Below are 14,901 nucleotides of genomic sequence, written 5' to 3'. Positions count from 1 at the left end.
ATCGCCCTGGGTGCTGATTAGCACAATAAATAACATGAAGGACATTTAAGTACTGCATTGTCTCGGCCGTGCATCGGTGATTGGTAGCCTCCAGAGTATAAGCAAATTAGGAGTCTAGCTCAAGGAGTGGAATTGACATTTTGTGCTTCGTAGTGATTTTGATGAATATGCTCCGTCTGCTTGAAATAAACAAGGAAAAAAGTAAGACATCCGCCTCTGGTGACAAGTACCTGAGCGGCACTGCACTGAAAGACGTGATGGAGGACCTAAGCCTGCAAAAAGCCGAGCGAGCGAGTCTAGTCGAGCGGATGAAAGGCAGACGAACACAAAGCTGAAATGACGCAGAGTGGGATAAAACATGAGCTCGGAGGGCGAGGAGGGAGTGAGGCCGACAGACGGGGAAGAGAGGTGGCGAGGTTGCATGTAACACCGTATAATAAGATGACTCCGAGGGGGGAGGCGGGGGAGAGGAAGAAATATGCAGCATGAACAGGCTGCAGCCTCTTCGCATGCAGACATACCTGCACACACACACACACACACACGTTTAAATATCACTTCAAAACACATTTGTGTCTCGCAGTCTTCAGAGGTCTTCCTTAGTGGGAGTCTGCACTCATACAGCAACCTCCTTCCTTGCGACTCATCCTTCCTTCCTATACCTGCGTGCTTCCCACCGCCTTTTTCCTAGAAGCCTCCTTTAAAGCTTGCCACTTGCCTCCTTCCCTCCTTCCCTCCAGCGTCCATCACATCTCCTTCCTACCCAGATACCCCTTCTTGTCTATTTCCCACCAGTGTCTGTCCTTCTTGACCCCTCCTTATTTCCTGCATCTTTTACTGTAACAGCGGTGGAATGAGTCCAGGGGTCTCAAGGACAGTTTACAATATCATTCAAACAGCAGTGCTGGAGATAGAGATTAGCAGCCAGTGAAGGTTTTAGCAAATCCCAATCCAATCCATGGCCAAAGAGGAACTTTATTTTAGGACCTCTGTCAGACAGGCGGTGCAATAGGTGCACATTTCCCTTTTTTAGTTTTTGGGATATTTGGCACCAGCCGGTCTAAATTGGACAGGGATTCAAATGGAGGCGTATCTAGAAACCGTGTGTGTGCGGATAAGAACACCAGGGTGTGTGTATTACGTCTCTACACAACGCTGTACTTTGTCGAAGAGACACTAACAGAGTGGAAGATATTCCATTCCTAACAATTCCATTGAGCCTTCATGCTTCCTGTCTCTCCCTCCCTCCTGCCTCCTCGTAGCTCATCCTCCTATCCTCCTGCGTCCTTCAGTCTCCTTCCCAGCCCCTCCTTTCTACCAGCCTCCTAGGAGGGCACGTACGTCCTGTCTCCAGCCCAGCAGTCTCCATCCCCCGTGCCTTCTTCCTCCGAGTTTCAAAACGAGATGGCGTTCAGCGTTCGCACACTGACAGAGTTGTGGTGTAACTTGAAAGAAAAGACCTCCATCTGCAGATCAGAGGAGGAGAGGAGGAGCAGGCGGGCCAAGCAGAATGAAAGATAAGGAAGACGGCTTTCTCTCCCCCTCCCTGAATTTGTCAGATTATAAGCAGCGTGACCCTCGGAGGCCTCCGTCCCCGCCTAACGAGGGCAAAGTCTCGAAGTGACACTTCCGAGCCAAAGGGCGCGCAGAAGAGATGGAATTAGATTAAAGCAGTGGAAAGACTTCTTTGTTGACGGCAGCTTCGGATTTGAACAAATAAGGGTTGCGGCCCTTACAGAGGCTGAATTAAACGCACACAAACACGCACACACCCTGTGGCCAATAGGTCGCTTACCCTCTGGCTTATACATTATTGCCAATTTAAGAAGATGAACTTTGTTTAGTAAATATTTGATGGGCACCCTGAGCAGCAAAGGGATTAACAGATTAATCCTGCCAATAGGAATCAGTGTGTCATTGTGTGTGTGTGTGCGCGTGTGTGTGTGTGTCTGCCATGCAAAAAGTTAATTAGGGATAGTAAAAGCCATTAGCAACAACACAGGTAAAAGAATAGAGTTATTTATCCGTTTTCCGCCCCCTGGCTCTGCAGCATAGATGCAGGCTATTGAACATAAATTTGAACAACACATAAAACTGACTTGGGACTCCATGGATTACTTATGACTGATATTGGCGCCACCATGACTGCTTCCCATTAACTCATTCCGAAAGAAGGACTGGTAATCACCTTCCAGCAACAAGATGGCGGCAGGTTGATGTTAATTCCGTCAAGAGCACCCACCGGCCACTTTGCGGCGCCCAGGCTGCAGCCCGGAGATTAAAAGAAGCCGGCTGAGATTCGCAGCGGATAAATGTAAAGCTGAGCCCAACAATGAATCTCACTGGCCAAGATTGTTTAAGGCGGATAAGATGCTGACAAAAAAATACAAATGTGTGCATCGGTGTGTTGCGCTGCTGTGAGATTAGCCTGTCTGGCGCGGGCGTCGGGATGAGCCAACTGCGCGGCATCAAAATGCAAGACGAAGCTTTGAGGACTGAGCCGAGGTGCGGGACCGGATTGGCTTTAATCCGGTTCTGTACAAATCACACTTTCGAAGAAACTTTAGTTTTAAGAGAAACACTCACCGAAATCCGCAAAGGAGGACTGGCCCACAGTGGGGAAGGGCGGGTCTTCAGGGAGAACCTCTGCTCGGGTGAAATTGCCATCCTGAGAAGACATGGGAGAGAAATATGAAACATGGAGTCAGCAATTCCTGGTTTATAGCAGTTAATGCTTCCAGACCCGACCCTGATACGTAAGTGAATTTCTGCTGAGTGGGATTCCTTATTTATAAAAAAACATTTTCCTTGAGCATAGAAACCTGTGTACAACCTTCTAAATGCAGTTGTTAACATTATTAGAGACCTCTAGACATGAAATAACACCCCTATAGTGACCTTTAAACTCCCTTTATACAACGTATTAGACATAGTAAGTAGTAACTAGACATAGTATAAGACATCACTTGCGTCTGTGTGTGCTGCTGTAATGGTGTTCCAGTGCTCGGGGTGCTGAGCAAGGGGACGGACAAGAAGTGAAATGTTGGGGGGGGGGTTAGCTCAGATTAGTGTTTTAGCTTGGTCGCAAGAGCAGGCCATGTTAGGGACTATTGTGCCTTCAAACCTGCTATAAATGCCGGTTGTTAAGGTGATCGAGTCTGGTGCTTGTGTGTCTCACCCAACATTGCAGTAACAATTTCATTACACATGCATTTAAAAAAATAATAATAACAGACAGTACTCAACCACGAAACATTTATAAATTACCGTATTTTTTGGACTATAAGTCGCTACGGAGTATAAGTCGCACAAGGCCAAAAATGCATAATTAGGTAGAAAAAAAGGTACATAAGTCGCACTGGAGTATTAGTCGTATTTTTTGCGGATAATTTATTTTCCAAACTACTTGACCAAAACAGACATTACATCTTCTTGGAAGGCAAGTTCTAACAATAAAAGAACAGAGAACAGGCTGAATAGGTGTAAGATATGCTAACACAATGCTTATTCAGCTACACAAAAAATATACATGAACAGAAAAGGTGTCCAGTGTTTATGTAACATAAACAGTTTTTTTCATTTATAAGTCGCTCTGGAGTATAAGTAGCAGGAACAGCCAACCTATGAAAAAAAGTGCCACTTATAGTCTGGAAAATACGGTAATATGTTTCTAAAAAAAACATGACGGCGTGAAGCAGCAAAGTGGCAAAGGATTACTGTACTGTTTTTAAATCCAAATCACTATTATATTTAATTGTTTGTGTTTTTTTATGACTTCAAATTTGTGCAAAACTACAACAGTCCCTTTGAAAGTAGTAAAACAATAACACACACACACACACACACACACACAAGGATGTCTGCTGATTGAAGATGCGATCAGAGGCAGTATGACTGACAGTTGCTGGCTGATGATTGCTAAATGTCATGATTCAATCTGTCAGCGTGTGTGTGTGTGCCTTCGTGCTTGCATGTGTGGCATGAAGATGTGAGCATTACACTTCTTCTTATTAGTCCTCCTTCTCTTCACTTTACTTCAAGCCACACACACACACACACACACACAAACACATGCAAGTGAACTATCACACTTCACCTGTCCTGAAGTGCAAAGCGGCCTGACGGCTACACAATGCCGCACACCGGGCTGCTGTGTGACCCTCGGAAGCGGCCCTGCGGAACATTGTTCAAGTCCAAGTGTTCACGGTGGACTCAGACGTGAACCCGCTCAGTATGAATGTGCGAGTAGGACTGCCATTAATATTCACCGGCTGCTCTCATCAGCCCCGCTTCACTCTCTCGCTCTCCGTTTGCGGTTTTCCAAGCAAAAATGCCATTTAAAGCGGCCGAATCAACAGCCACCATATGAAAGCATCCATACTGCGCGTCTATTCAGTTGCTTTCCCGCCGCGTATTATCAGCTGATATAGAGTTGACCTTTAAAACCCACCGGCTCTACTTGCCAGCTAATAAACATCTCTCTTCACGTAAGCTTCTCATCACACGAACACAGCAGTGGGTGGTGGGCAATAAGAAGGCTTAAGGACAGAGAACGGTAATTAAAGAAGAAGAGGCCAAGGATGGTGTTGGCAGCACTGAACCAAAGACCTTTGTGGGTGGTAGTAACCAGGAATGGGACTGATCCAGTTTCAAATCGGGTTCTGGTGCCAGAAATGTCCAATACCACCTGCAGTGATTCGCGATTGCATTGTTAGCAAACGTAGTGGGAAGAACATCAGCCAACGTAGCCAAACTAGCATCAGTGAACGTAGCCGTCTCCTACAGACGTCTTCCGTGTTTGGCTACAGCATCACACCTGCCTGTTGACTTGGAAGTCAGGTGCACTGTTTTTGGAATTTTGCCCATCATCCACAATTCAATCAAATTAATATAAGCTAGCTAACAATGCAAGTCACATTGACAATTATATGCAATACTTACAGTATCTTGCCATATTTTAAAGATTTCAAACATTAGCGAAACGTCTTTCCTCAGCGCACTGATTTAGCCAAAGAGCTTGCGCTATTTCCGTCAACAACAGCAGCATAGAAACGACGATGACGCAATGTCCGCTCTCCTTGGGAAGGGTTCCTTGGGAACCGGATATATGGATAGTCCGGTTATATCGGTGTTTTTTCCGACTCCCGAGAATATCAATATAACGAGACTTTACTGTAGGTTAGCTAGTTCGTATGAAGTCATTTTCTCTTGTTAGAATGCAAAGAAAACGGTAAGAAACGACGGAAACGATGTAGTTCACGTTTCACATAAGGCTTGTGAATGATGGACAAAATTGCAAAAGAAAGTGCAGTTTTCCTTTAGGAGACTGTCTGTGAATGCATCAGGCTGACCACTCGCATCCGTAGAGACTGCTACATTTTTACAGCTACATCACAGCTACATATATTGGCAACAACCGCAAAAGAATATTGCCGTCGCGATCGACAGTAAACTGTTTTGTTCAGTAAAGCGATTGTTAATTAGAAAAAGAATGACACTAAATAAATAAATTTCGGTAGAAACCGCGTTAGAACGCTGAAGCTGAACTGAATGAATATCGGGAGACAACTACTCTACCTTCTCAGCCATGTTGATAAACTGCAATGTTTACTCATGCAAAACGTCAAATTTTTTTTTCACAAGTCGCTGTGTGGATTTTGGACAGCGTGGATTTTTGTCTTATTTCACACTGTGTATCACTCTGAACACCTGGGTGTGTTGGTTCTATAGTGGTCTCTTTGTCCCAGTGGGGATGGGTGGGGCACTGCACAGTAGGGAGTGCACTACTTGCTAGCTGTGTGTGTCGTGTGCTACATGATGGAATACTTTCTTTGTGCCTTTTGTGTGTAAAACACAAATTTTTAGATATTTAGTCATATAATTTTTTGTTAAATAATAAATAAATATTTTTTTGTTGTATAAATACAAAAATACTAGTACCCCAAAATATTTTTGCATTGAAAAAAACACTGACGCTAACACTAATGTATCGAACCAAGCCGTGAATTTACAGTGAATTTAAACGTTGATCTTGCATTTCAATACAGATCTGCAACGACTATGGAAGTTGAGAACAAGCAGCTGTTTGCAGAGCGTCACAAAATAATGCTAATAATCTCCTGTAGGCCAAACTTTCCAAGAAACACGTCTTTTTGGAAGCCATCCCCCGAGCTACACTCAGAAACATCCTTGGCGGAGATTAAAAGAAAAGAGAGGAGGCTTTAACTTGTTTGCAATTTCTAAATGCTCGCTTTGTTTACTTGCTCGTTTCTAGCTCCCCCTCCCCCCCTTCATCTCGGGCCCGTCACTTTCGCTGCCAGACTTTTCCCGACCTCCTCCTATTGCCTCTCGCTGTGATAAGATAGACTGCTGCTCGCCTTGCGCCTCAACCTGCTGAATTTCAAACAGGCCCCTATCCGCAAAAAAAAAATGCAGCCACAGTCTCTGCACTGCCGGAATATTAACTCCTCCTGCAGCAGTGCTCACGATCCTGCAACCCACCGAAGCTTCGCAGATCGCAAATGATGAGAGGTGTGGGTGCTTCATGACTCATCACCTTCTGATCAGCGGGTTCACGCATTCAGGTCAACAACAACAACAACAACTCGGACAGCGCACACACACTTTTGTTCGCCCTCCAAAAAATACTCAGCCGCCTCTTAAACCGCTCAGCGTAGCCACAAATACTTGATTTTATTCGGTTTATACCAAATTACAGAAGCTCTCAGGACGATAATTTCATAGAGCGCCGACCTGCGCCAAGGCTGAGCGATTTCAATTTGGAGACTTGCCACATTGCACAGCACACACCATCATACAGTAAATACCCACGCTACTAAAAGTGGGATGGTAGCAAAGTCTAATCTCTGAAATCAAGGTCAAAAGTACCTTTTCTTTCACAAAACAAAAACAAAATAGTTTTCCTCACTAGGGACCTTCTATGCTAGAACCAAATAGAGGGAACCTTTTGTGTTTGTTCCACTTTTCTGACCTATAAATGTAGTTAGAAAGATGCCAAAACAGTTCTTCAGTGACTTTAGGGAAAAAGAAGAGGGAGATACTGTAAATTCTGGTGTATGAGCCACACATGTCCATGTCGTAAAGGGACATATTGAAATATAGCCCGTGAAGACCAGGCAGCTGTTTTTTTTAAAGGAACCAATCATAAGCTATGAAAGATCTCTCAATGAGCTTGCCAAGCCATTGGAAATTGCAGGAGGTCATTACTCAATATAACCGTGTGTCATCTTAAATCATCACACAGCAGCTTAACACTCATATGGCCGTATATCCTTTGGGTGTTAAGTTGCTGTGTGATGAGTTTAGAGTTGTTGGTAAGATGACACTGTGAGTCAGACCGATATTTATCATGCTGTCCCGCCATTTCCAATGGGTTGACAAGCTCGTGGTAAGTGCAATGATGGCTTGTGATTGGCTCATTTCAATTCAGCCATAAATACCAGCTAGGTGAAAGTTTAAGAAAAAAAGTAGAGGCACATTTGGCAGAATTTATGGTAAATCAAATGTGTTTTACCTTGCTGATCCAGGTCTCAAACTTGGGCCCGTCGGTTGTCAGGAATAAATCTGGAAGGCATAAAAGAAGCTTTTTAAATCAGGCATTCATATTCAATCATGAAGCCGTGATAATTGATGCAATGGCTTCATATGAACAACGCACACAGTCAGGTTTTCTATTTTGTGGAAGATTTATTCATTTTCTACTGCTGGAGCCTATCTCAAGTGTCTTCGGGCGAGAGGCGGGGTCCACCCTGGACTGGTGGCCGGCCAATCACAGGGCAAATATAGACAAACAACCATTCACACTCTGGACACACTATGGACAATTTGGAGTCGCCAATTAACCTAGCATGTTTTTGGAATGTGGGAGGAAACCGGAGTACCCGGAGAAAACCCACGCATGCACGGGGAGAACATGCAAACTCCACACAGAGATGGCCGAGGGTGGGATTGAACTTGGCTCTCCTAGCTGTGAGGCCTGCGCGCTAACCACTCAACCACCGTGCAGCCTGTGTTAGATTCTTTACATAATTATTTCTCTTCTATTAACTCCTTATGGCAAAAGATGTATTCGGTGGAGGCATAGATCTAATAATAAAAATATCTGGTTTTATGACTTGTTCTGTGTATTAAGAAAGTCTGATACTGACTCAACTGTGGAAAAAAAAGTGATGGATATAAAGGTTTTCTGCCCGAGGGCACGATGGGCGGTGAACGCGTCCTGCTTAAGCTGCACGAGCAAAAGTGTCAAAAAAAAAGAGGATGGCAGAAGGAAACAGGATTTCTCCGCCTCGCTTTCGCTGCCCCCCCTCGGTGGCGCCTGTAGCTGGTGGTATTACACTTGTGGCTTTCACCGTGCGGCGGTTCGGATCCACTAATTGGACATGAAAAAAAAACTGCCATCGATTTGCCTTCGGGCCGCCGATATGCTCCGCACGAAAAACACTAATGAAGATGGAACATGGGCGGGGCACGGTGAAGGTGAGAAGGAGGCGGGGCACAGATAACAGGGAGAGTGAAGGTTGTGTTCAATGACAGGGGGGCTAATACAGTTACTCCCGACTAAATTATTCATCTGAGCGGCGTCGATGCAGCAGAGGCCACTGCAAGTTCACAAAGCAGCGCCGCGATTCTTCAACGGCCTTGTCTGACTGGAGTGCAGAAGCTTCCACAATCCCGGGATTCCGGGGCCGTCATCCTGGGTATCAAGGATAACCTCGGCTGCGGGGCAAAGAGATGTCTGAAGCTTTCCTGTCTAGGAACACCCGGCTGGCTCAAGGCGGGACATTTCATTTGTGGAAATCTAGCTTTCCAAGTAACCATAAAATCCAACTGACAGCTTCAAATAAACATATTTAAGCACATTTAATGTATTTGTACTTAAATTGAGCATTTTCAAGCATAAAAGTGGTTCAATGAAGTCAAACAAATACACAAGGCATTCAGAGGACACATTTAAAAATGCTGTGACAATATGTAGTATTCTACACCGGTCACTAGGTGTCAGTCATGTTACTGTAACATTGGGTGGGACACCCAAGCACAACACTTGATTGCTTTGAGTGCAGGTTTGAATGACCCCACAACAGGGACAATAATCCCTAACAAAAACAGCCATGACCCACACCAAGCTGCACCCCGCCTCTTACCCCAAGTCAGCTGGGATAGGCTCCAGCATATTCCTGTGACCTTTTTGAGAATAACAAAGAATATGGATGGACATTGGGTAATTTGAGTGCAAAGGTGACTATAGGGGTGCTATTTAATGTCTAGAGGTTTCCAATAATCCAAAACAAAAGATATTGAGAAGTAAACAGGTTTTCTGTGCTCTAACTACAAATATATTGCATTCATAGATAAGGACTCCTACATGGTGGAAACTGACTTATCACAGTCGTATCGAGAAACAAATAACCGTGACCAACAAGGGATGACTGCATCATCTACTATAATGATACATAGTATTTACGTATTTACGTTTACGTAGTATTTGGCCATATCAAAATGTCAGCAATGTCCGTTCGAGTTGTGATGCCGTGCCAGTGCAAACTGTTCCAAAGTGTTCCTTTCCAGAAAATACACACATTTTGTTAGCGTTTAAGACAGTTAGTTAGTTAGAGTTAGAGTTCAAAGACGCAATATTCTTCCAGTCAGAGTTTCTAATGCAGGGGCGTCAAACTCATTTTTACTTTCATGGTATTATTACATGTTTGATTACTGCATTATCATTTTCACTTAGCAATGTTTTGCTAACAAACTTGCACTCAAATCAGAACTAGAATCGCTTCTGTAGTAATATAGTATCAATACTGTAGATAACACACTTAAAAAGTACACACATAAAAAGTGTCTTTTTGTCATGTATTATTTCCAGTTGCCCACAGCGTCCAGGCTAGGTTAGCTTAAATCTCCCCCCAAGGACATGACAAATATGTAAAGTCCAGGTCAATGCGGGTCGGAGTCATGGAATGGATACTGCCAAACTAATAGCATGACGTGTGAGACGTGATGAAGGTTTGGTTTGTCTATCCAATTCCAATATCCAAGTATTAAACCGTAAGCCTCTAAGCCGTTGAGAGAGTGTGACTTTAAAAGGCTGTGGATGTACGGCACGCAAACAGACTGAGAAACACTTCCCAAATTCAGGGAAGCTGCGCGTTTGAGTCTCGGCGGGTGGTGTGTTGATGAGCCGCCTTAATCAGCCAATCAGGCCTCTTAGGCAGGCTCCAGCCATGATTGGCTGATTAGCCTCGGCGGTGGGGTTCGGGCGAGGAGTGAGACGTGCGGAGAGATCGTCACTTTAGTAAACACTCAAAGTTCTCGCTGCGGGGCATCATCATCTCGCCAAGTTTTATCTCGCCTCCGCTCCCACGCTACTTCCTCCCTCGTCTCATCTTTCACTAAAATGTCAATCTTCCCTGCTTTTGTGTTGGCTGCTTCATCCTCGCCGTCGCCAGGCGGCGTGCAGAATGATTGATGCACGAGTCCTTCTGCTACTGCTTCCTGAAAGAAGTCCTGGTTTGGGGAAATGCGAGTGAAGTCAGCAAAGACCTTTAATGACATTCTTCTGAAATGATGCTCCTCTGTCCAATGTTTGTCTCCTACTCCTGTCTTCACCTACTTAGCATCCACAGCCATCCTTCTAAAGAGCGGCTCGATGGCAATTTAAACCCATCTGCCGCCACCATCGCTCACTTTTAAGGCTGTGTTTTACAGTTGCTGAGACGTTTACTCGCATTCTGGAGACTCATTTTGGCAAAAATCGGCATATCGGGGCGTAAATAAAAAGGAGATCTTTGGCGTTGAATAGGTTCACCCAAAGGAAGGACCAGGTAGTGACAAAGAGGTTCAATCGTGTGCTTTTTAAGTGGAGGTGACAATAACGGGACTTCAGGACTCGACCGGGAGATCACACGAGCTGGCCCAGCATCACGGCCAGCCCTCCCAGTAATCCGATTACACCTGAATGGTGCTGACCAACAAAAACCATCAACAGCCGCTTAATCCCATCAATGCTCACGGCGGAAAGACAGAAGAGCAAGAGACGCCATTAGGCTGTTGTAAACAAGATGGTAAAACCCGAGATTATGGTCTTTGTCAATGTCAGACATGTTGTTTCTTGGGGTGGGGTCATGGAATGGACCATGCAAGACATGTATTGTTTTGATTTAAAAAAGTGGTATGTAGTATGTAGAATGTATTGGAGGCATCAATACTCACTTTTTGTGAACGCTGGTCCGTTTGTATTTAATTTGCCAATCAAACATTTGTCTTTTATGTTGCTACCCCTTTGTAACAAATCGTCATAGTGGCTTGTTGGTGTTGATGCTCATCATGAATATCCTATGAAGAAGTCTCCAGCTATCACAGAAAGGTGAGGCCAACGAGGTCAACTCCTGTTCTCTGAGTAATAGCGCCTGATCAAACCTTTTGTAAGATTCCAGTAATAATCTGTATGGTTCGTGCCAATATGTACGGTATCGGTCGTTACTCAAGGCTAACAGCGGTATTGTATTGGAAGTGAAGCCATTGTCACTCAAGTCACTCATCTTCTGGTTACGTGAATGTATGGCACGTGTCACGTCGCAGTTTCCATAGAAACAGACGTAACCCATCTGCCCCAGGGATTGGTGAAGGTCTGCGCTCTACTGACTGCCACGTGTTGCATGATGGGAGTTCAACATCCTATTGGGTAGACCTAGTTTGGTTTTGGCATTGCAGTGGAGCATCTCCGCGTGGCATTTGCGTCCCCAATCCATCCTTGTTGGGTTTGTCGTAGACTAAACTGTCCACAGGTTTCAATGTGGAGTCAGCTTGGACAAGTATAGAAAACGGATGTATGGACGGCTAGCTCATGAAGTCATTGGTCATCCGCTTTAAGTGAACCACAGACAAACAAATATGTTACGCTTGGACGCCGCTTCCACACACGAGGAGCACAAGCCAATGGAGACGCCACGCTCCCAACACTCAGGAAAAAGGCACACATAACCGAGCTTTGGAAATGTGTTTGTGTGGGAGGGTCGGGGTTGCGTAACGGCGACAGGGATTCTGAGCACTAAGTGGTATGTCGTGTTGCAGGCTAATTAAAGGCATGCTTGCTGCGAAGGCTGGAGCAATGGCTGCAGCGGAGGAACGGAGGAAGCACAAAAGAGCGACACGGCGGTGGGAGAGAGCGATTGATGCGACAAGGCCAGCAGCTTCTGAAAAAAAGTGACTTACCAAACAAATCACAACAAATCTCTTAACTGCGGCGAGAGGCAGTCTATAATCATTTCATTATTTTGCCCGTGTCGCACGGCTCAGATCGGCTCTTTTGTCTCTCATGACACTTGAAAGGGTAAACGGTCCCGCCCACGCGTGCATGATGAGCAGCCTGCACAAACAACGCCGGCGCCCGTGCAGCCACTTACAGCACATTAATAGCAGATCATGCCGACGCTTCCTTTTTGTCTGCGGGTTGTGATCAGTGCAATCATCTCCAATCAACATGTCCCTTCACGCTAAAGGAATGATTGCATGTTGGCATAATCAAGGCTAGCATAGTGAGTACAAGTACGATGTTTAATATAGTGGGGGGGCTTTTATTCATCCATTTGCATTATAATACCAAGTCCAAGATATTACATGGGAAGACCCCTTTACTGCAGAAAGCTACACAGCAAACGTTAGCTTTGCATCATCTTGAGAAACCTGGATGTTATAGAAAAGTTCAACTGTAGAAACGTTGGCTGAGCCGGTACCTTTAAAAGGGAAAATACCATAAAGAATCATGAAGTATTGAATTGGAGTAGTAAAGTGTGATGTTAATATTGCATTTTGAAGCGTTATATCAGCAATCCGGTTTTCATCTGACAAATCGTAAGTAAATTTGATCAAGTGGAGAATGACCACAGCTTCTGCTCACTGTGGCAGCTGTTGAGCTCCAATAAAAAATAGTGTCTGAGTAAAAGTGTCAGTAATATAAATAAAATAAATTCGCCAACAATTAAGTGAAATGTCATAATTACCAAATCAAAATGAGCAGTGATACAGAACACAGGGACCACGCTAAAATAGGACTTGTTCCTTGGGAATGTACCTCGACTGCGGTGACTGCAGGTGAGCAAGGAGGAATTTTGTTTTGCTGTGAGTGTTACTGTTGGCTAGCGGTGTGACGGGACACCCAATACACAAGATCGGGTCCACGGAAACGAGACGAGACCAGATGGGATAAACATTAATCAGTGGTCATGTCGTGCTCTTGTGACATCTGGTCTCTTAGAGCAAGGGTCCCCAACCGCCGGGCCGGGGACCGGTGCATGGAACATTTGCTACCGGGCCCAAATTAACTTTGGCCTGTGCCCCTTGACCCACCAATATCCCTGTCTACTCTCTATAGATATAATAATACAACTGGATAGGATGTCGTCATAGAAATCCATTTGAGCTAGCAGTACATCTTGTTTTTTACATCTATGTTATATATATATATATATATATATATAATATCTATGCTGTATTTTTCTGCCACAGATTGCCGGTCCGTGAAAAAAAGACCCAAATCACACCGGTCCGCGGTGCGAAAAAGGTTGGGGACCCCTGTCTTAGAGAGAAGACAGCAATGGCGGACTACTGTTTATGTTCAATCTCTGGGTGTAACATCTTTCTTTGTACCAAATATTCTAAATGTCACTGTTGTGGGATAAATCAAGTACAAGCTAATCGAAATATCCCATTTGACGTGCAAACATGCAACTTGTAGGTGCAACTCATCGTTGCTGCAAATTTAGTAGGTGGGGCTTAAAAACCGGTGTATTCTATAGTCTGGCGTAGTCTATAGTCTATAGGTAGCAGTTAATTGGTGTATGGCATCTATTGTAGCAGAAAGCTCTATCTGATAAGATACGCAAACCTGGCCAATAAACACATTCTAGTGGTGCAGTCCGGTGATGCAGAGACCAACAGAAAAAGAAGGCGTACATTCAATCAACTATCAGAATCACCTTCTTTTGACTTCCATTTTTATGAGCCTGTTCCGGAACAACTGACACGGATATGAAGATGGACGGCAACAAAAGTCAAAATGTAGAAAATGATACATTCAAACATATTCCCACATTTGCAAAGGTGACGTACGACGGGCTAATTCAAGTTGATACAGCACTTTTGACTTGTCGGCAGCAGAAGAGAAGGGAGAATCATGGGAGATGAGCGGCCCTTGAGTTATTCATAGCCTCTCCATCAGATTTGTTAAGGGGATTGGAGGCAATTTAAGGGGCCTCCGTCGACTGTTTGACTCGAGCGGCATTATGTCTCTCTATTCCATTTTGCTGAGCCGCACTGTGGGGATAAAGACCGGGCTTCCTATTAGCCTCTGTATAAACAGATAGGGCCGTGCTAGACAGGCGCTAAGCCTCGGCAGGGAAAGAGAACTCTGACACTGAGGAGAAGAGACAGCAGAAATGTATCTGCTTCTCCGTATTTCACAGGCATGCATGTTTCCGCAATATGTAGGCCAGTTAGCATCATGGCTGCGGATCAAGAGGTGCTGTGACCGAACCAAGGATGAGTCACTGGATGAGCGCGTTAAGTGAAAAAAATGTAAAGCAGCCGGAGCGCTGGGTGGAACGTGCTTGTTGTAATGCCGTGCGCCCTCCACATTCACAGCGCATCAACGTACAGTCGCTCCTGCGAACAAGATGCGGCGTGGTGCTGCACCACGGAAAACTACAGCCTCGATGACCAACGTTCTGATGAACAAAAATACCTGGCGTAGATTGACACTAAAATTGCATGATGATACATAAGTCATGGTAATGGTTTTATTTTTTTATATGGGAATTTGTTTTATTTATGCATCAGATTACAACTGCATCCCATAATCAGTTCCCAGTTCCACAT

The 14,901-nt window shown here is 44.7% G+C and overlaps 1 protein-coding gene across 1 annotated transcript in view; it reads right to left on the bottom strand.

Moving 5' to 3' along the window:
• The window catches only part of itfg1 (integrin alpha FG-GAP repeat containing 1), a 97,753-nt gene that overhangs the window by 68,953 nt on the left and 13,899 nt on the right, over nt 1-14,901 (bottom strand). Inside the window, exons 7-8 of the mRNA XM_058089432.2 lie at nt 7,535-7,584; nt 2,587-2,668 (exon numbers count right to left, since the gene is read on the bottom strand). Of these exons, the coding sequence (XP_057945415.2) occupies nt 2,587-2,668; nt 7,535-7,584 (132 nt within the window). The remainder of the gene's footprint in view (nt 1-2,586; nt 2,669-7,534; nt 7,585-14,901) is intronic.

Source organism: Doryrhamphus excisus, linkage group LG13 (assembly GCF_037039965.1).
Source record: "Doryrhamphus excisus strain RoL-2023G ecotype Guam linkage group LG13, RoL_Dexc_Guam_v1.1, whole genome shotgun sequence".
NCBI lineage: Eukaryota > Metazoa > Chordata > Actinopteri > Syngnathiformes > Syngnathidae > Doryrhamphus > Doryrhamphus excisus.
Note: the sequence above shows the minus strand (reverse complement) of the source record. Positions and strands in the feature narration are given on the sequence as shown.